The sequence below is a fragment of the Astyanax mexicanus genome, chromosome 14 (genome assembly GCF_023375975.1).
Source record: "Astyanax mexicanus isolate ESR-SI-001 chromosome 14, AstMex3_surface, whole genome shotgun sequence".
NCBI classification, from domain to species: domain Eukaryota; kingdom Metazoa; phylum Chordata; class Actinopteri; order Characiformes; family Acestrorhamphidae; genus Astyanax; species Astyanax mexicanus.
In genome coordinates, this window is record NC_064421.1 from 6488615 (window position 1) to 6511737 (window position 23123).

The 23123-nt window shown below is 38.7% G+C and overlaps 2 protein-coding genes and 1 long non-coding RNA gene across 3 annotated transcripts in view; 1 reads left to right on the plus strand and 2 right to left on the minus strand.

Moving 5' to 3' along the window:
- The window catches only part of ism2a (isthmin 2a), a 64148-nt gene extending 63317 nt beyond the window's left edge, over positions 1 to 831 (minus strand). Inside the window, exon 1 of the mRNA XM_022673267.2 lies at positions 266 to 831. Coding sequence (XP_022528988.1) covers positions 266 to 394 — 129 coding nt within the window. The 5' untranslated portion in view covers positions 395 to 831. The remainder of the gene's footprint in view (positions 1 to 265) is intronic.
- Positions 832 to 8399: 7568 nt separating this feature from the next.
- LOC125781004 (uncharacterized) lies at positions 8400 to 8793 on the plus strand. The gene is made up of 3 exons (XR_007424046.1): positions 8400 to 8486; positions 8563 to 8638; positions 8715 to 8793. It is a non-coding gene; the product is annotated as an uncharacterized LOC125781004 (long non-coding RNA).
- The window catches only part of sptlc2a (serine palmitoyltransferase, long chain base subunit 2a), a 50152-nt gene continuing 35496 nt past the window's right edge, over positions 8468 to 23123 (minus strand). The window contains exons 10-12 of the mRNA XM_049463641.1: positions 18971 to 19106; positions 17386 to 17515; positions 8468 to 9633 (exon numbers count right to left, since the gene is read on the minus strand). Of these exons, the coding sequence (XP_049319598.1) occupies positions 9514 to 9633; positions 17386 to 17515; positions 18971 to 19106 (386 nt within the window). The 3' untranslated portion in view covers positions 8468 to 9513. The remainder of the gene's footprint in view (positions 9634 to 17385; positions 17516 to 18970; positions 19107 to 23123) is intronic.

Here is a 23123-nt window from a genome sequence, read left to right on the forward strand (position 1 = left end):
TCTTAAACTTAAAAGTAATTCGTGAACTTATAGTTTATAGTCTAAATTAACTAAAATCTAATCTAAAAATAGTCTAAAACCCCTAATTTAGTCTAGGCTCAGGTTTAGTCAAGGTCTAGGACACCAGCTACTAATGTAACATACTCAAACCGCAGAGCACACAAATTAATGCAACATGTTTCAGCCAGATAACAGTTTCAAACAGCTCATGCAGACCACACCAGTGGACCCCAGCAGCCCCAGCGAGAGGGCTGGGCTCACGTACCCGCAGAGCGGCGCTCCTCCCGGGCTTGGCCTCGCCAGCTTTGGGCGTGTGGGTGGGGAAAGCCTGGGCTGACAGGAGAACAAGGGTCAGGAAGGCAGTCCAGTACAGAGGTGTCCCACGAGTCCGCATAGCTTTCCAAAAAAAGTAGTGAAAGAGTGAAAGAAGGGAAGAAACTATGCTCGTTCTGATTGGCTGGTTTGGGGCAGAGCTGGCTGAGGGTCCTGAGCCCACCAGAACTTCATCCAAACTTCTCCAAAAGTTCTCCAAATCCAGCAGAACCTCCTCCTCCTATTCCTCCTCCTCACTTCAGCTCCTCGAGCCCCTCAGCTCCAGATGCCATTGGTCCTGCGCTGAATCCTCCCCTGATAAAAAGCTCTCCTGCCCCTGTTGGTCCATGTGGGGGTAGATGTGGGGGTATATGGTGGTCTTCACACCCCTGAAGCTTCCTCTCTGCCCCTCCTCGCTCCTGCTCCGTGCTGCAGAAGGTCCCGGACGCCCCCCGTTACGCGCAGCTCCACGCCTGAGAACAAACTCCGCACCACTTCCAGCATCTGCCCCCCGAGCGCGCGCGCACGACTACAACTGCACCCCCATCCCGCATGGGCTCTCGTGAAGCCACACGCTCAGCCAGGCCACGCCCCCTCCGATTCTTATTGGCTGGGAGTGGGAGGGTGACGCCAGGGCGGGGAGGGGCCTGAAGAGCAGCAGTTGTGCGCGCTCCGGAGAGAGACCTGATGAATGAATGCGCGTTAATGTGACACATGGGGAGGAATTTCAGGCATATTTATAATGTCTTATTCATATCTATTTAGTTATATTATTAAGTCTATAAATATATATTTTAATTACTTTAAAATAGTTAAAAAATGTATTTTATTTATATACATCTCTGGAAAAAAAATAAGAGAACACTTTCTGATTCAGTTTCTCTGACAACATTTCGGACAACATTTCTTTTAAATACCAAATAAAAATATTGTCAGTTAGAGCATTTATTTGCAGAAACGAGAAACGACAAAATGACAAAAAATGTATGAATAATGCAAAGAAATCACGTTCATATTCATAAAGTTTTAAGAGTTCAGAAATCAATATTTGGTGGAATAACCCTGGTTTTTAATCACAGCTTTCATGCATCTTTGCATCATGTTCTCCTCCACCAGTCTTACACACTACTTTTGGATAACTTTATGCTGCTTTACTCCTGGTGCAAAAATTCAAGCAGTTCAGCTTGGTTTGATGGCTTGTGATCATCCATATTCCTTTTGATTATATTCCAGAGGTTTTTAATTTGGTAAAATCAAAGAAACCCATAATTTTTAAATCGTCTCTTATTTTTTTTTGAGTATATGTAGTGTTAAAGCTGTAGGGGTGGCATTATAATATTGTAGTAGATGTTTAATCAGTTTCCTGGACAGAAATTAGACTAGTCATAGATTATATTTTCCTTTCAATTCCTTTCAAATCTCTATTCAAAATGCTGTGTAGTCTAAGACTAGGCTTAATCCCTTATTGGAAAAAAAAGCCCCGTAGTGTTCTGCCATCCCCAGAGCAGAATAGGATTCAATTTCCACCTCATCACACACACTATACTCTATACCTATAAGAGTCCTTGTGTGGGCTCCTAACACCACACTTTCCTGCCTGTGTAACATGACTCACAAGAGCCCTGGCCAAACGCCATACATGTAAGTGTATAATCCTAATAAAACAAGGTCAAAAACTATAAATAATCATTCACATTAATCATACAGCTATACAGCACATCCATCATTCACTACTACTCAGCCTGACTGATCTATTTACAATGTAATAGGTTGGAAAAAGTAAATGATGGAAAGCCCCAAGGGTGGATAAACATACACGGCAATGCGCAAAAAGTACCACCTGTGGAGACCTACTTACTGTAAGTCAGGATTTAGGCTTAATATAGGTCTAAAAATCCACTTTAGCTTTTAATGGACGTCAATGGAGAAAAAGTTGAGCATTTCTATTGGTCCATTCATCATAAATGTATGAAAAAACACTGTAAAAAAAGAACTGCCATATTCATATTATGTTCAAAATGATAAAACTAGAGATATGAAGTTCACAAAGGCCACAACAATGCATATCTATAAAAACCTATGTAATCTAAAGATATTTTAAAGATATTAATAATTAAGAATTAAACTATCACTGATTGTGGAAACTTCCAAAAGTCTAAAATCTTACAGCACTTCATGCTTCCCTCTGCTGACAACTTTTATGGAGATGTGGATTTCATTTTCCAGCAGGACCTGGCACACTGTCCACACTCACAAAAGTACCAATGACACTGATTTTTTTGGGTCTTCATTGGCTGTAAGCCATAATCATCAATTATAAAAGAAATAAAAGATTAAAATAGATCACTCTGTTACTGAATTACACTAAGATACACTGATATTTCTGTATAATGAAATATTATACACAAAACAAGAACACAAAACATGTTAAACGTATGTAATATAAATATATTTCTATTAATAATATTATTAATAAAGAATTAAATGATATTGTGTTTTGATTGACTGTTACCCACCTATGACATTTGAGATTAATATTAAATGATTATCTGGGTATATTTAAGAATACGTCCTTCAGTTTTACATAATTTACAAAACAGAATGATCTTAGATATTAATTTAGTCTATACTGACAAAAATATTGGGACACCTGCTCATTTATTGTTTCTTCCTAAATTAAGGCTATTAAAAAAGAGTTTATTCTGCTTTTGTTGGAGTAACTGTCTCTACTGATCAGGGGAAAAAAAGGCTTTCTATTGTATTTTGCAGCATTGCTCCAAAACAGCAACAGCGCTGGTATATCTTTGTTATAAACGGGTGCAACTTAAAGCGTCTGTCTGCAAGTTTGAGGGATTTGGGGATTTAGAGACCTCTCTGGTGAGAATGTGTAATTACACAGAGCATGCAGAAGAGTACTTTTAAGTAAGCAAGTTAATGTAAATAAATTGATGCAAAAAATTCTATGGTTATTTAATGCATCCAAAAAAATTAATAAAATCTACCAGATCACACTACCAGCTTTTAGAATTATTATATTAGGTAGTGAAGAGATACTGATATCATTAACCATTGACTGTTTTGCCCCCTTCCAACTCAGGAAGTTTTATTGCTCTCAATTTAAAGGAGAAATATTAAAGACTGCTGCTTTAAAGTATATGAATCTATTTATTACAAAGGGTGTCCACAAACATTTGAACATATAGTGTACGAGTGTAGTAGATGAAGAATGAACAGCTGGAAACAGCTGGAAACTGTAAAGCTGAAATAAAAATCCATGACACAAGCTCACTTTAGTGCTCATATTTTAATGTCCTCCAAGGAATGAAACCATTGCATTTCTGATACGAAGCCCACAGTGTACTTTGATCTAAAAAGTAGGTCTATGCAGTGTTTATCTTGCAGTTACTCCAAGCTCTTCTAAAGCAGGTGACTTCAACAGTCTCATGGCTTAGATTTACTCTCGGACTGTCCTGCTATCTGTCCTCAGAGTGCACTAACTTCTGGGAGGTATATTATTCCACTAAGCAGGATTTCTCAGTACGGCCAAAAGTTAAACTCGACCCCTTTTTGACCAGCTTAACTTTGGGCTTAAGAGTTATCTGGGGCTAAAGTAAGAAATCCTGCTTTGTGTGATCTGTGGAGATCTTTGGAGGACTTTGGAATCCTTTAAAGACTGATATACCCTCAACCTTCACAGTACAAAGTGCATTTTTACAGTATTTATGAGAAAATAACATAAAATGTAATTTACACTCATTGACAAAAAATCCAACACACCCTCTATTGCTGGTTTGGCATATCTCAGATATGTCAGATTGTTGAATGTTTACAGGTATGTTCTGATTAGACACTGGGTCTTCCCAGAAGTGGGTCTACTTTTGGGCAGAGTACCTCTTGGTGAAAGACCGTTGACTGCTAGGCATGTCTCTACAACCCATTTAAAGACATTTTAGTTCACAGACTTGGAGAGGCGTGAATCATTGGATTGAGAGAATTTGCCATTTTACCGGCCAATTTACTGATGATCAGTGATGGTTTGGAGAGACATGCTGATCATCTGCTGGTGTTGATCCACTGTTTTTTATTATCAAGTCTAAAATTAGTGCAGTGTTTTCTAGTCTTGAGCACTTTGTCCTTCCCTCTGCTGACAACTTTTATGGAGATGCAAATTTCATTTTCCAGCAGGACTTGGCACAATGCCCACACTGCCAAAAATACCAAATTGTCTTATATAATATTCAAATTTTCTGAGACACTGATTTTTGGGTTTTCATTGGCTGTGAGCCATAAAAAACATGAATATCTATATAATATGAGTTTCACATTTTGAACTGAATTTCTGAAATAAAGTCACTTTTCAAAGATATTTTATCTTTTCTGAGATGCACTAGTATACGATCAGTTGGAAAGCCAGCTTTGGCAACCTACAAGTGTAGAGCAGGATCTACAGGCCCAGCTGCAAGATATGTGGATAAATGTGCTGCAGGATGCCATACAGATCCTGTATATCTCCATACCTATCTGTATCTCAATGTATGAAGGCTAGATCTTAGAATCTCCTTTTAATTATACATTTTCCACAACAAACCTATCATTCTAATATTAATAGTAATCACGTGCATAAAGTATATCACACCTTTAAAGCTTCATTCAATTCTTTCAGCTTTTTTTATGAGGCTTTTGCTGTTGTTGTTTTTTGTCAATGAGTGTACAATAAATTTTATTTCAATTATTTATTCAAGTCAGGTTAGGTCATCTCATTTTCTCATCACTCACACTTCTCCTGAAGACATATTCTCATACACAGTCGTCATTGGGAGGAAAAAGGAAATGTATAAACATCTTAAATCCTGTGATCTGGTGTAGAATTTAATTTAATAGAACTGCAGCTAGTGTTTATAACATTTGAACTTATTCATCTTATTTTACAATCCGTCTTTTTGATTCAACGGACAAATCAGAAAAAAAAAACAACAACAACGACAACAACAAAGAAACAACAAAATGCCATGTGACCCCATCATTAGGCTTCCAACCCACTCAATGCAAAGACTGAAGAACAGTGATAATAAAGATCTCGAGTGAAAATCAAGTTCAGGACAAGCCACAAAAAAAAGCGACGAAACCAAAGCGCATAGTGTTCGTTTCAGCACCTTTTATCGTAAACTAGCAGCTTCAGTGACTACGTCATACGTGCATTTGAGGGATTACAGATGATATAAAAAATACTCGTCAGTAGTATCTGCATGAGGGCATGCACACTGTCGATATGCATGCATGTGTGAGGCCTTCTGGAGCTGCCACGGATAAATGGAGTACAGTTATTTGCTTTAAAAAAAAAATTAAAGACAAAAAACACACATTAATAAATAATAATATGTACAGTGAAGAAGCGCACGGCAGAGCATTAAGAGAAAGCACATATAAAACAGGTGTTAAGACTCTTCCTGACATGGTCTGACATGAAGTAGAGGTGGGTAATATGATTATTATTTTATTTCTTCATTTATTATGTAATAATATGTCTATATGTTTTAATTTAATCCACCCAAACACGTACTAGGAATCCACCCATCAATTGCAATGCTCCTGACACTGAGTAGTAACATAAGGACAAGCGCATGCCTCCTCCGATACATCTGTCAGCCCCGCCTCTTTTCCAACTGCTGCCAATGCAGCATTCCTGGGTTAAAAACTCGCTTAGAGGACAGCGCTGCATCCCCAGCTCTGATACATCAGCTAACAGACGCCTGTGATTGGAAGAGAGAGCATGGCCAATTGCACTCTCTCTGACTCTGGCTGCTGATGGCGAAGAAGCATGACCCAGGGTTTAAACTCACAATCAATCTTGGGTCATAATATTTGTCTTAGAACCTTAGTCAACTAATTACTATTGTAATTATATTTTATATATTTTTTGTTATTTATGAATATTGTTGGTATTTAAAGAGATTTCACTTTACATTAATTTTTTGGTAAATTCAACTGGTGCATTATGATAATATTTATTATATTTAAATTATTATGGTATTAAACTGTATTTTGGTCACATCACCCACCCCTAGCCTAAAGGCTTCAAAAAAAAAATATCAAATGACAATCAACAAATGACAAACGAACAAGTATGTGGTCAGATCATATAAAAGTGGGAATAAAAAAAGAAATCTTTAGGACATTCCTATAAACCTGCTCAACAGACTCGATTAATATTAATTAATGACAACGCACAACGTATGCAAAACTGAAGAATTACTGGAAAAAAACGAGGGGGAACACATTCCTACATCCTACAGGCTTTCCTACTGACAGATGTTCAAGTCTCTGGGGTCAGTTTCCTGCACTGGAACTGCACTGGACAGATGTTAGCTTAGACTGGTATGCGCAAATATTTCATACGGATGAATTTTTGATAGATGTGCATGAGCGTGCACAGATTTAACTCACACCTCACACATCTCCAGTACTGACCTTTGTGATTGATAGTGTGGTGAAAAAAACAAGAAAAACAGACTGGCAACGTAAGAATGAATGACCATTAAGTCCACGTAAGACACCAGTTCTCTCTCTGGGAACCGAGAACAACTGTGGAAACGTAAACATCTGGAAAGAATAGTATGAAGCGGTGGAGGCAGTGGTGAATGATGCTGTATGAAGCGGTAAAGATTACAGTATATAAAGCAAGGCTGAGAAGGCTGGGATGATGACGAATAGTAAATGGTGAATGATGAAGCATTAAAGATTTTGGTGTATTATACAGTATGAAGCGGTAGAGACGTGTGATGAGTGTGATGAATGTTGCTGTATGAAGCTGAGGAAATTTTGGTGTATGATGTATAAAGCAATGGGGATTGTGGTGTATGATGATGTATAAAGCAATGGGGATTGTGGTGTATGATGATGTATAAAGCAATGGGGATTGTGGTGTATGATGTATAAAGCAATGGGGATTGTGGTGTATGATGTATAAAGCAATGGGGATTGTGGTGTATGATGTTGTATAAAGCAATGGGGATTGTGGTGTATGATGTTGTATAAAGCAATGGGGATTGTGGTGTATGATGTATAAAGCAATGGGGATTGTGGTGTATGATGTTGTATAAAGCAATGGGGATTGTGGTGTATGATGTTGTATAAAGCAATGGGGATTGTGGTGTATGATGATGTATAAAGCAATGGGGATTGTGGTGTATGATGATGTATAAAGCAATGGGGATTGTGGTGTATGATGTATAAAGCAATGGGGATTGTGGTGTATGATGTATAAAGCAATGGGGATTGTGGTGTATGATGTTGTATAAAGCAATGGGGATTGTGGTGTATGATGTTGTATAAAGCAATGGGGATTGTGGTGTATGATGTATAAAGCAATGGGGATTGTGGTGTATGATGTATAAAGCAATGGGGATTGTGGTGTATGATGTTGTATAAAGCAATGGGGATTGTGGTGTATGATGTATAAAGCAATGGGGATTGTGGTGTATGATGATGTATAAAGCAATGGGGATTGTGGTGTATGATGATGTATAAAGCAATGGGGATTGTGGTGTATGATGTATAAAGCAATGGGGATTGTGGTGTATGATGTATAAAGCAATGGGGATTGTGGTGTATGATGTTGTATAAAGCAATGGGGATTGTGGTGTATGATGTTGTATAAAGCAATGGGGATTGTGGTGTATGATGTTGTATAAAGCAATGGGGATTGTGGTGTATGATGTTGTATAAAGTAATGGGGATTGTGGTGTATGATGTTGTATAAAGCAATGGGGATTGTGGCGTATGGTGCAGTATGAAACTAAAGAGTAGATTTGTAAATGATGCTGTATGAAGCGGGGAAGCTTACATTCTATGAAGAAACCTGAATCTGAGAAGATGTAGTGTGGTGAATGATAAATAATGAAGCAGTGGAGATTGGGGTGTATCATACAGTATAAAGCGGTGGAGATTGAGGTTTATAATATAGTATGAATAGGAGGAGATTGAGGTGTATGGTGTGGAAGTATGAAGCATTGGGAGATTGAGGTGTATGGTGTGGTAGTATGAAGCATTGGGAGATTGAGGTGTACGGTGTGGTAGTATGAAGCATTGGGAGATTGAGGTGTACGGTGTGGTAGTATGAAGCATTGGGAGATTGAGGTGTACGGTGTGGTAGTATGAAGCATTGGGAGATTGAGGTGTACGGTGTGGTAGTATGAAGCATTGGGAGATTGAAGTGTATGATGTGGTAGTATGAAGCATTGGGAGATTGAGGTGTATGGTGTGGTAGTATGAAGCATTGGGAGATTGAGGTGTATGGTGTGGTAGTATGAAGCATTGGGAGATTGAGGTGTATGGTGTGGTAGTATGAAGCGTTGGGAGATTGAGGTGTATGATGTGGTAGTATGAAGCGTTGGGAGATTGAGGTGTATGATGTGGTAGTATGAAGCATTGGGAGATTGAGGTGTATGGTGTGGTAGTATGAAGCATTGGGAGATTGAGGTGTATGGTGTGGTAGTATGAAGCGGTGGAGATTGAAGTGTATTGGTGTGGTTGTATGAAGCTGTAGGTTCTGAAGGATAAAGAAAGAAGCAGTTGTGGTTCTGTATGATACAGTATAAGGCTATGGAGGTTCTGTATGATACATATTGAAGCTTTTGTGGCACTGTATGATACAGATTGAATCTGTGGAGATTGTGGTGTATGATAAAGTTAACTCAAAGCAAGTAAAGAACCAAGAGTTGCTTTCTAAAGCCAGCGTCTCTGGGACTGATAATTCGCTCCCCACAGGTCTGGTCCCACTTATTTAAAAAGATGCTTTCAGCGTGCAGGAGGGGGAAAAAAAAAAAAAGGTTTGAGGGTTGCAGTTACATATGGCTTCAGCAAGAACATAAGCAGTCCAAAGCCTCTTGTGGTCGGCAAAGAGGAATTAAAGCATTTCTTTGCCGCCAATAAATGTCACTATGAGTTAAAGACACGTCTCAAATCTCACGTCAAAATGACAGACAAGGAATGACAAAGAAGGCAGAAAAAAAAAAAAGAAAAACAGTTTCCACTTTAAATCATCAGTATTATTAGGAACTCCATATGCTTTAAAAAAAAAGAGGAACAAGAAAAGAAATCATGAGGAAAAAAATATAAGAATGGCATTTGTTAAGTGGTTCAGTGACTCTTCTCGGAGAGCTTAAGACGAGCAGTGCACTTTTGGTTTGGACTGGAAGATGCTCAGTCTTCACACTCCTCATATGTGGTCTCATCGAAGGGTCGGTCGAGAGCCGGCAGGATTCTGTGTCGGGAATATTTCACCTGCAGCAAGTCGCCCACCTCGCTGATCGCATTCAGAGCCTGTGAACATACACACACATACAAATAATGAGATATTACAATAAATGTAAGTTTAATTTTAAATGTATTACATTGTATGAAATTACATTGACATTAGATTTTCATACTCTTTTGCCATTTTCATACTTGTTTGCCATTCGTAAAAGTGACAAAAGCGTTGATGGAAAGATAAATAAGTATTTTTCTATCCACAAACCAAGACAGAGCGGCACTGCACCAGAAAAAAAAAAAAAAGAAAAGACATTTAACCATTGCAACATCTGTTGTAAACATGCCTACATTCCACTAAAGATTTAACCCCTTACCTTCAGTGTTTTGTTACACCCTAAGGACTACTATCCCCTAAAGACATGCAAAAGCAATACACACTGCAACTGACTGAGTTGTTCTCAAATTCTACCATTGACTTCAAGACAAACTATTAAGACACCAGCAGTATGTGGACGAGCATTGTCCTGTTGGTAGAGCGCATCAGAGTGTTCAAAAAAGGTAGAAAGGTAGAGCCACTGGATGCAGGACCTCATTAACGCAACATTGGGCTGTCAAAGTGCCTGTAATGAAGACCAAAAGGGATCAAAAAATTGTACCCCACACCAAACTGGCTGAGGTGTTCCCAAGTTAAACCAGTTAGAGGAAAAAACATAGCATCTTTGTCTTCAAGGCAAACTCCTAAGACAGAAGCAGTATGTGGACAAGCATTGTCCTGCTGGAAGAGAGAAAAAGGTAGTGTTGAGAAAAGGTAGGACCTCATTAAAGGAGAACTCTGGTGTAAAATGGAATTTTGTTGTAGTAAAACATGATAAAAAGTACTGACCTTTGAAGAATAGCACATCTCCGTTCTCCCACAGCGCTCTAAGATCCAGAAATTTTAACAGTTTGTCCCAAATACCCTTCAGACTGAGTGACACGGGACATAATTTCCACTGATAAATTGCTTTTTCCACCATTATCCAGCTCAAAGTAGCTCCACACCTCCTAGCTAGAATCTGGAGAGCCCTGACATTTAAAACGAGGCATTAATAACTTAAAAAGTGCACAAGAAGCTTATTAAAAACACTGTTTGCATCCTATAATGCGAGCTTCACCCCCTACGTAGATTCCGCATAACGTAGCAGCCTGTTCCAGGAGTAATGGCGGCGCTTGGAGCTGAAGCTAGCGTTATGGGATACAAACAGTGGTTTTTAATAAGCTTCTTGTGCACTTTTTAAGTTAATAATGCCTCGTTTTAAATGTCAGGGCTCTCTGGATTCTACCAAGGAGGTGTGGAGCTACTTTGAGCTGGATAACGGTGGAAAAACGATTTTATCAGGGCAAATTATGTCCAGTGTCACCCAGTCTGAAGGGTTTTGGACAAACTTTTAAAATGTCTGGATCTCGGAAAGCTCTGGTAGAGCAGAGGTTTGCTATTAATCAAAGGTAAGTACTTTTTATCATGTTTTACTTACACCGGAGTTCTCCTTTAACGTAACATTGGGTTGTCAAAGTGCCTGCAATGTAGACTACCTGTAAAAAATAAATAGCATCTGCAAGGCAAGTGCTTGAAACAGCAGCAGTATATGGACGAGCATTGTCTTGCTGAGATAGTACACCAGAGTGAGCATTCAGAGGTAGAGAGACAAATGGTGCAGATCCTCTTTAATGTAACGTTGGGCTGCCAAAGTGTCTGTAATGAAGACCAATGGTGGATCTGGCACTGTACAAAATTGTGTTATATATATATATATATATATATATATATATATATATATATATATATATATATATATATATATATATATATATTAATATATATATATATATATATATATTAAGTTATACAAGTGTGGGGAGGGAGGCAAAGCATCTGTGTCTTCAAGGCAAACGCTTGAGATGGCAGCAGTATGTGGACGAGCATTGTCCTGATGCAACAGTGCACCAGAGTGTGCATTCAGAAAATGTATATCCACTAGTTGTAGAACCTTATTAATGAAATGTTGGTCTGTAAAAGTGCCTGTAGTGAAGACCAAAGGTGAACCAGCACCAAACGGAATTGTACCCCACACCATGACACCATGACACCAGGGCTTCTGGACGTGTGACACATAACAGCAAACTGTTTATCTTGCCGCCGACCACACTGCCGCCACACACACAGTTATTGGCTGTAGACTTATTCCAAGCCAATGCAAAGACTCTACTGAGGTCAGGTGACTGTGGCACATGGACCTCCTCTCAGCTTGAGGAGAAGGTGGGAGGGGAAGCTCACGGAGGAAAGCCTCTCATCTACAAAAGGAGAGAGCTGCAAAAAGTCTCACCTGCTGCAGAGCCCTTACGTGGAAACGTGTTCGAGAGGAGAAATGTGACAAACCCATAAATAACGCTGAGAGGATCATTAGCTGTCAGCAGTAAAACACATGAAAGACTCAATGGAGTTACATCACACTGTGTGTGAGCGAGTGAGAGAGCGAGTGAGTCAGAGAGTGAATCAGAGAGTGTTGAAGAGTGAGTCAGAGAGTGAGAGAGCAGAGCAATTGATGGCTTTTATATCGGTTAATCTGTTTAATCCAGAGCCAAACTAAAGGCCACTGCTGTTTTTACAGGGGCAAGGGCCACGCTATTCGGAAGGAAGATTAGAAAAGTTACCAGGAACAATAAATTATTATAATTTAGACCCATATGGAAAACTCTTTGTCATATTTGTTGAGTTACACATAGAGACATAGTGTGTAACGTATGTGTAACACATGTTGAAGGCAGCATTTCAGGCATCTCAGCATTGAGTTCCACACAGTTCCTGAAGGTTTTGCTGGAACACATTATAGTATAGTCTGCTGATGTAGCTGCCCATAGTATAACATAGTATCTGTGTCTTCAAGGTAAGCTCTTGCAGTGACAGCAGTATGTGGACGAGCATTGTCCTGTTGAAACAGTGCACTGTTTCAACTGCACACCCAACACATTAACTCCAGGTCTTCTGGACATGAGGTGTGATGTGTTACAACATTGTCCTGATGTGTTATGCTGAACACGGTGCCTCCACACAAATTTATTGGTTGTTTTAACCAAGACAAAAGCTGAACACATCACTGAAGAAAAAAAAAAAAAAAAAAAACACTCTTTTTGACCAAATGAACCTTAAAGCTTTCCAGCAAACCTACTGGTGAAATGTTTGCACCATTCTTGATTCCAACCAAAGATGCATCTTCAATGGAGAATGTTGCAGAATGGAAGTGAACAGTAGACCACAGCACACTCTTTGAGGGTGTTGGAGAGACTGTGTCAATTAAAGAACACCAGCTACTGGTTAAAATATGACTGAGATTTTATGTAACACTCAACCCAGCGTCCCTTCTAGGACTGCAACGATTAGTCGGTGTAATTGACAACATCGACCATAAAAAAAAAAATTAAAGCGGAATTTCATTGTTGACGCACTGTTAATGTGTGATAGAGCGAGAGCGAGAGAGAGAGAGAGAGAGAGAGAGAGAGAGAGAGAGAGAGAGAGAGTGCGAATGCGAGAGCATCCTGATTGGCCTCTCCTCATGCTTATTAGGGCTGCAACTAATGATTATTTTGGTAGTCGACTAATCTGACGATTATTTTTAAGATTAGTCGATTAGTCAAATATTTCTGCCATCTCTAAAAACAATAGAAACAACAGGACATGAGGTTTAAATGGCATTTAAATATCTGAGTTTTGTTTATTGATATTTATTAATTATATTTAGATATAAAGTACTGATATTTAGTCATTTAAAATGTAATCAGTTGTGTTTGGGCTCTTTTGGAGACACAAACTAAGTTTAAGAGTATAATCTGTTTGAGTGAGCCATTTACCCATCTCCCACTGTGCTTCTGTCTTCAGCACTTTGTGTAATGCGGTACGGTTACAAATGAGCGATTAGTCGTCAATGAAATTTGTAGTCGACAAATTTAAATAAACGACATTGTCGATTATAGCGACTAATCATTGCAGCCCTAATGCTTAGTAGGCCAATGAGGTTTAAGTGCTTGAGAGCGCAGGAGAGAAAGATTTGCATACAGTGTAATAGCAGCGTTGTGTCTATTAAACACAAACAAACACATTTAACTCCACAATACTCTACAGTCTGTCTTTTTTGCACAGTTTGCACAGTTTGAACACTAACGTAGCATTGTCTTATTGGAACAGTGCACAAGAGCAGCACAGAGCTAATTTTATCGAGTAATAGAAACTAGAGGTGGACGATATGACCCTAAAATAATTGACTATTGTAAGTCGCTTTGGACAAAAGCATCTGCCAAATGTAATGTAATGTAATGTAATGTAAAATAATATCACGATATTTCATGTTATTTTAATGATAAAGATACTCATGGTAATATGACAGAACACTGAATTTAGAACTGAATTTTCAACAAAATGAAAATTAAATGTTGTTATTGTATACAATATGATATAGAACCCCCCCAACTGAGATATTAAAAGAATACAAGAATTTAATCAGATTTGTAACAGAAGTCAATGATCCAAAATGACACTAAAAATGCACTCCAAATATCTCCATATATTCAGTATTAAAGTAAAATAAATGATACTGGACAGATATAATCTGTATTTAGTAGATATATAAATGGGAAATGAGAACAGTGTAAATTCTTCTTTTGATAAAAACAGCAAAAATTTAAAAAGTAGTACCCTGATGTGATACTTTGGGTGTGTGATATGGCACGATATTTCAGGATAAAATAAAAAATGTTGGTGATATTATTGGGTATGATACGATATGGCACACCCCTAATAGAAACACAGTAGCTCACACAGAGCAAGCTCCAGTTCCACAGGCTGATCCATTTCACCATGACCAACATGGACATGAAGCCCACCCCCTACCCTCTGGGGGTCACATTTTAATCAGTTTAAAGAGAACAAAGTCAGGCAGAATCTTCTTTAACGCACGCCTAGAACTTTCTGATGTCAAACCATCATCACAACATCTTCATACGAACTCCACCACACCACCCCACGCTCAGCCAGCGAGCAGATGCAGGAAAACATCTCTGTGAAAAATGTGTGGATGCGATAAACGGTCACATCAAAGTTAGGCCTGTTTTCTTAGAGCGGAGGGGGCGGGGGGTGTGACGGCCGGAGTGCTTTTCAGCATGGTTAAATCAAGAGTCCTTGGGGAGGCAGATTAAGATGCTCTTTGATCTCCTGCCAGAGCAGACCCCTGTGGCAGGCACTTCTTATGTAAACCCCTCGACTGCAGGCTGCCAGAGAGAGCTGACACTGTCAATTAATTTACGGCACGGGACACTTTGAAGACGCAGCCTCGCATTCCTTTATCAGTAACTGCATTCAAACAAAGAGGGGTGTATCAAGTTAGAGACACTAAACTTCAGAGGATTGATGGACTGGGGCTTGAACTCTGTTATGAGAGGTAGCTGTGGCGTGTGCTCTCATTTCTCAAGGGAGGAAAAAAAATAAATCACTTCATTCCTCATCCACACCATTCCAGGGGACCAATGACATTCCCTATATATAAAACAGTAACACTAGGAATTTCTCATTTTGGCATGTCTCCAGAGTTTGGACTTTTGGACTTAATATTAATATGGTGAGACATAGTATGGGCTAGGTGATTAATCACCCAAAGGCTGCAACAAATAACATTCATTCATGCAGATCATTATATTCATGGATATATTCTTCTTTTAGCATTTTTTAGTTTATTTTAACTTATATACCACTTTAAAATAAGACTACCTTTATAAAGGGTTTATAAATGGTTTACAATTAGTTTATTAATGGTTACTAATTAGGCTGTAAATGCCTTAAAAATCTTTAATAATCAGTTATAACACATACGTAGAAAGGGCAACAATACAGATGGCTGTGGGTTCACTATTTGGCAAACAACAGGTCATTGTTGCTTTTTCTACGTATGTGTTATAACTGATTATTAATACATTTTAAGGCATTTACAACCTAATAAGTAACCATTAACAAACTAGTTGTAAACTATTTATAAACCCTTTATAAAGGTAGTCTTATTTTAAAGTGGTACCCTTATATTCAAATGCATTTAAAACAATCAATCAATTATTAAGTAATTCTCACGCCTGTCCTTTAAAAGTTGTCAAACTATTTGTTTCTATGCAACAAACCAAAGGCCTCTTTATGTATGCCTCCTATTCTATTAGTATACTATAATTTTATCGCAATTTGTCAGAACTTTATATGATTATTATAAAGCATTACAGAATATCATTGAAAAGTGATCTATTTTAATTGTTTATTTATTTTATTGTTAATTATGATGAAAACTATCTAAAAAAAAAAATTATATAAGATCAATTGGTACTTTTGGCAGTGTGGGCAGTGTGCCAAGTCCTGCTGAAAAATGAAAACCACATCTCTCTAAATGTGGTCAGGAGAGGGAAGCATGAAGTGCTGTAAGATTTTTGGGGAAAGCAACTGATTTTGGACTCTCCAATGCAAAGTATCGAAAACAGGCACCGAATTATTTAGACCTCTTGGTACTTGATTGTACCGATAATGTACCAGACCTAATGGAGTAATTGGCAATTCTTTGCAACAAACAGAGATTAGACCAGCGGTGTGTGTGCAAATTTGCACATCTGTTTCAGCACTTTCTGCAACCTAAAGTATCTAAGCGTATTTATTACGTCACACATTTGGACATTCAGTGTATTCCAGTCTATCCCTCTCACTGTGGTGCTGTTAGCTGTGTGTTTTCCTCTTCCTAGAGTAGTAGAGTGTTTGTTTTCAGATGCTCATATGAAGTCAGAGGTGGGGAACTGCGGGTCAGAGTCCAGCAGAGTTTCCGGAATTCCCTGCTCTGACACACCTGCTATAATCTGCTAATTAACTGATAGGTTTAATCAAGTGTGTTTGAGCAGAAAAAATACCAAACTGTGCAGGAATCCAGCCTCCAGGAACAGAGTTCCCCACTCTGACTTTACTTTAAAGCAACAGTACACTGAAATTTTAACTTAGTTAAACTTAAAGGTAAAAGAAAATTACACTCCTGAACTGTATATGTAACTGAGTAACAAAATAAATATATAAATGAACACACAATGCAGCTTTAATGATTAAATATCTATGATTAATAGTCACAATTATTTGTGAATATTGTGTCATATTCATGAACTAATTGTGACCGAGCTAATCTGAATAATGTTCACACAGCAGGTAAAAGTAGAGATGTGCAAAAAAAAAAAAAAAAAAAAAAAACACTGAATTTCATACTTTCAATTCCAATTTGGGACACTTGGGCAACAAGTGTGGTACTAAAACCAAACACATATCAGAACTAATGTGAATTTTACATCAAGGAGAAAGAAAAAAGGTGCACATATAAAAAAATAGATGTGAAAAGAAGGAAAAATGAACAAAAGCAGTGAGTTGAAAACTGAGTGGCAGAAAAATAAGGTAACAAAGTTTTAAAATATTTGGAATGACGTGTCTGTTCCAATAATATAAAAATGATTGTTTTGCAACCACTCTGCATTTTTAATGAATTGGCTGAATGTGGCTATAGATCACAGCTGCATTATCCTTTACAGAAAGCTTGAACTCCTTCATATCTCCAGTAATTCTTGCTAAGATGAACCTGGAACTTAAAGTGAATCGTTGCTCTTTAGTGCATGCGTCTCAGTGAATGTAGTCCAGGTCTGAGCTGTTGATTTGTAAAATCTTTGCATTGCTAGTTTGGTTTGATGGAACAGTATACAATATAACATAATGCAGGGTGCAGTATGCATTACCTGGTCCAGCATTTCTTTGGTGTGGGATGCAGACACACAGAAGCGTGCTCTGGACTCGATGATGGGCGTGGCAGGGAAGCCCACTACGACCACACCTATATTCCTCTTCAGCATCTCCCGCCCGAATGCCCTGATGATGAGGTTTAAAACAATAAAAATAAATGAATCACACACTCACGTTTCAGATTATCTCTACAATTATTACTCAATTTTTTTCTCTAAATAACTATATATTAAAATAATATTAATGATAAAGCAATGATGAATGTTGAAAGCAATAATACATATCAATCTTGAAGATATTTGTTCACATTGTTTTATAATGTAATGATGACAGGACCAATAGAAATGCTCCAAAATGAGTCAATGTGCAATTGCTTAACCTATTTGGACGTACAGTATATACAGTATAGTATAGGGGTGTAAGGTAATTCTGACATATTGAAGTATTTGTAATTTTCAAATACACTCTATTGATTTTTACTCAATAGTTTCCATGTAAATATTTACTGTAGTTATCAGTTTAGTGATGATCATGTTTCCAGCCGCCCAACGTAAAGGCCCTGGGTTCAAGTCCCTATCTCTGTGGAGTTTACACGTTCTTCCTTAGCGCTTTTCCATCAAAAGAACTCTGCTCCGTTTTAGTGGAACCGTCAAAACGTCGCATTATATGTCTTCAACAGAGAGAGTTGCACAGCAGCGGTGTAAAGAAGTGGTCACGGTTTGTACTGAAGAACCTAATATTCTTCGGTTCCCGCAAAGAACGAACAGTGTTCCTGGTTTTTGGTGAAAACACAGCAAACCAGTTTCAAATTAGGCACCAGATCGGTGATGATTCCACCTTGGTGGAAAAGCGTGAACAGTGTCTGAGTGGCACTGTTTCTCTGGGGACTTTGGTTTCCTCCCACAGTCCAAAAACATGGGGATCAGGTAAACTCGATACTCTATATGATCAGATATGGACTGTCCTTTGTCAATGATGTAGTACCTGTGGACGGTCATTTCCGGTTAAGAGTATGCTGTGCACGATTGGCTTATGCTTCTTGGTGTGTGTGATTGAGTGAGTGCTGGTGTGTGTTGGTTGAGTGCCGAGTTATATAAATTATGATTGTGTGTGGAAAGTGAATGTAAAGCATCCTTGGCCTAGAAAGGCACTATATATGTATAATTTCTTTAAGTCATTTATTAGATCCTAATGTTCTGATTGGTAGAACAGTAAGGTTAACTTCGGTTTTATTCAGATATTAAATATAATAGTGTGTTTTTCCAAAAATAGGATTACATTTTTTTTTTTAATCTCAATATAGTGCCTACTATAGCTTACAATATCACGATATATTACAATAAATTAAATTGTAAGTCCTGTAACGTGATCTGTATTGTATCGCCACATTTTATTAATATACAGCCCGAATACATTAGCCTTATAAATCCAGTCTAATCCAGATGCAAACTCTGAGCACTGACCATGTCCTGGCTTATGAGCTACTTTAGGGGGAAACAGGAGAAGTGTGTAAATCTGATTTCTGGCTGAGCCACCACTGTAACACAGAGACGTGACTCGGGCCGAGGAGAGGAAGCTCACCCAATCTTGGCGGGCAGGTAGAGCATCAGGGGAACCACAGGTGAATCGTTGTTGCCGTAGATGATGAAACCTATCTCCCGCAGCCTTCTACGGAAATAGACTGTGTTTTCCGCCAGTTGCTGGACGCGCTCACGGCCTGAAACAGACGAACACACACACGCAGACATTTCAAACACTGAAGCTTTCAAGGAAAAAAAAAAAAGGCTCTTTTTTTTTTTTCTTTTTTTCTTGGCGTTAATCTGCTTTTTCCACAGGCCTTTCATGCGATCAGACAATTAAATTTACCAATCCGCAAGACCCATTACTGGAGTTAATAGGGAACCTGACCACCTGAGCTATAAACTTTATCATCAGACTGGAGCAAGAGCCGAGCCGCGGCTCCGCGTGCAGCCCGTCCCGAACTGTTAAAAGCAGAAATGTTTTATACCTGCTGATTTTACGCCGTTTTTTAAATTTCCCCTGTGAGGTCATCGGACCGCGTGCCCTTTGCACACAGAAAGGGATAAGATGTTTACTATTCATGTTTCCAACGTGAGCTTTTATCACACTTTCAGCTCCATCTAAGCGCTCATGCCTCTGCCAGAGAGATGCTAATCAGCTGGGCTAAACAGAACCTGGCGCTGTTTCCAACAGCGGCGCTCTCAGAGGCTGCGTCAAACTGCACAGCCAGATCAGACACAGAGAGAGATAAGCTTAATGAGAGCTACGCTGTAAACAACATCGCTTACAGAAACAAAGAAACAAACACAGCAACATCTGAACTCAGAGAGAGCGAGCAAACTCATCTGCTGTTACTTAGAGAGGGTCCGGCGTTCCCCCGAGAAGTACCCCCCAAAAAAGTCCCCCCGAGAAGCCCCACTCTGGGTGTGGGGATGTTTTAAAATATGCGTGTGCTCCAATGTCTGCAAGTTTTCGAACCTACAAATAGTATTTGATGAATGTGTGGTTAAATGTGGTTCAATCCCTGTAATTATTCTTCTACGTGGGGGGTGGGGGCAGAGGCTGATTTGCTCTATTCATGTATTTATTTATTTATTTATTTAATCATTTTTCCTTGGCATTCTCTGCTATGTACACAGTTTAACACTGCCGGGTTATGTTTATTATGTAAATATAATTATAAGAGATGCACAGAACAAATATTCAGTATTGATACTCCAATATTGTCTAAAACTGACCAAAATCACTGGATCAAATACCAGTAAAAATACAGTATTTTTTTGCACTACAAGGGACAGTTAAAATCCTTTAATTTCCCCCCCAAAAAAAGTGTGCCTTATAATCTGGTGCACCTTATAAATGAAGTTGGTGTTTATATCGGACAGTAATCTGCGTGTTTTCCGTGTTAAAACAAGCTGCGCGTGAAGAACTGCAAGCTAATATTGCCCTGGCTTTACTGGAACACTCAGGGTTTCTCAGTGTAGCACTGTCGGCCGGCATTTATTAGCGTTACCCGCGGCTAGCGGCTAATGCTAATGATGCTACACTCAGCCTTAGTAGAAATCTGTAAATCTAAGCTTATTCTAAATACACAGAAGCAATTTTATCACCCAAATAAACAGTTTTTAGTAGATAGAGTAGATTAATATACAGTGCTCGTTTAACTTTATTTATTTATTTTAGGAATTACAGTTTTGTTTACTTAGCTTAATTTTAATTAACTTAGTTAAGGGGCTACCCCTACAGATGGAAAGTAAAATTTGCACTTTGAGTCACCCCTAAAGGACACACTTTAAACTTGCATTTCATGACAAGCTAAAGGATAAAGAACAAACACTAAAACAAAGTTTAAGGACTGAGACAGCATAATAAAATGCCAGTATTTTACACAATGTGACAAGCAATGTCCTGCCAACTTTACGGAAGTTAAACATAGAATAGTGCAGCATAGCAGTGTGGGGAGCCCAGAGAAGCAATGATCTTCAGAACTACATTCATTGGAGCAGCAATCTGCAATTCTGAAGCTGCTACGTCAGGTAAAAATGCTAAATATTGCTGCTTTAATTAACTAGCAGCCATATAACTTTGCACTCATAACATCAAAATCACGAAAACACAAAATCCAATCTCTCATTTTAAAGAATTCATCTGCTCCCACTTGGAGAGGAGTTTGGGTTCCCCAAAGAAGGCCCACTTTGTGATCAAACTCAAAGGCATTCTTGAGACGTCTGAGCAGCACTGCAGAGTGTTCTGTTCAAAAGAGCTTGCGTTTCTGAAAGCTTCAGTTTTCACTCCTCGAATGTTCCATGCATACAGAGGTATTTCCTTTTCCTTGAATTTAATGTCCCACCCTGGCGTCACCTATTCACCACTTTCACACAAAGGGCTTCCAAGGGTTGATAGATTTTGAAACAGTCTGAAAATGTGAATATTTAATGTTTTAAAGGCCTATTGGAGTTTAAAATCACTTTATTTTATGACAATCTCTCATTAGGAAGCATTTGTGCGAAGCACTGTTCACAAGTTCACAAGACCAGGCACCTAGGTGCAACATATCCAGAGATTGTGGACTTCTAGTCTCATGATCTTGACTATAGTCAACCTAGATGTTTGTGTTTTTACTCTACATGATGACACTATTTAAATGAATAGGGTAAACCTGCAGTGGGGAATATTGGTTGTTGTGTTTTGTCAAAATAGCTAAAAACAGAAAAAAATAAGAGACCATTTCAGTTTCTGAATCAGTTTCTCTGATTTTGCTATTTATAGGTATATGTTTGAGTAAAATGGACATTGTTGTTTTAATCTATAAACTACAGACAACATTTCTCCCAAATTACAAAAAAAAACAGTCATTTAAATAATTTATTTGCAAAAAATGAGAAATGGTTAAAATAACAAAAAAGATGCAGAACTTTCAGACCTTAAATAATGCAAAAAGATCAGAAATCAATATTTGGTAGAATAAGCCTGTTTTTTAACCTTTTAACATGCATCTTGGCATCATGTTCTTCTCCAACAGTTTTACACACTGCTTTTGGATAACTTTATGCCGGAAAAATTCAAGCAGTTCAGTTTGGTGGTTTGATGGCTTGTTTTGATCATCCATCTTCCTCTTGAGTATATTCCAGAGGTTTTCAATTTAATAAAATCAAAGAAACTCATCATTTTTAAGTGCTCTTTTATTTTTTCCAGAGCTGTATATACTGTGCATGTATTTACAGCCATGCAATACATAACATGGTATACGCCAAAGTGAAAGAATTTGGGTAACAGACACCCAACACACTCCCAGTGTACATAACCCAATCAAACAGGTCCACCAGAGCCGGCTAAGCAGCCACACGTCGCTCTGGACTACATCACCAAGACCGTTATATCAAATACTTCCAGCAAATCTTCCATCTGGTGGCTGGCGGCAGGTTTAGCTTTACAGACTGCGGCGGTGTACTGAAACAGGAGTCCGACAGCAGTAAACGGAGGACTGGAGCACTCGGGAGTAAAAGATAGGACCCGGCCTGCAGTGTGACACGGCTAGGCCAGCAGACTGTGTGTGTGTGTGTGTGTGGTTTTATATCTGATGAGTGCTTGTGAAAGGAGACTTGACTGGCTGTGAAATCGGAGTCCTCCAATGATCCCTCTCCATGTAAATTGGCTACTGACAGATAAAGCAGGCCCCACATGTCATGACTGGGTCACCCACTTTGTGGTAAAGAAATGGAGCCTGACCATTCGTGTAACGTTAAACACCTCGTTTCACCGCGAGCGCTCCTTATCCCCCTCTCGCCGCGACCGCCGCTCTCTCTTCTCCTGCCCTGTACCCTTACAAGACCCTGTGGGAAATTATAACCAACAGCATTTTCAGAACGCTCTCAACCTATCACACCAAGTTCTGACTTCATCTGGAAGATCAGAAAGGCCGGGATCAGAGCTGATTGAGGTATTTCAGTGGATCATATCAGGCATTTTAAGCTTATTACACATATTTAATGAAGAAAATTCTGTAGAATTAAATGGTTAGAATGCCATTAAAATGCCAGTTATTTAAAGTGGTTTGGGGTGAAATCTTCTGTTTTAGAGACAGAACTGTACAGAAGGCATTACTAGCCACAGTGTACAACACCCTGCTTGATTACATGATTGTGACCGGTGGTGTCTGGCTAGAATTATCCTTGTGAAAAAAAACAAGTGATTTTGTTTTAAGATATTTTTT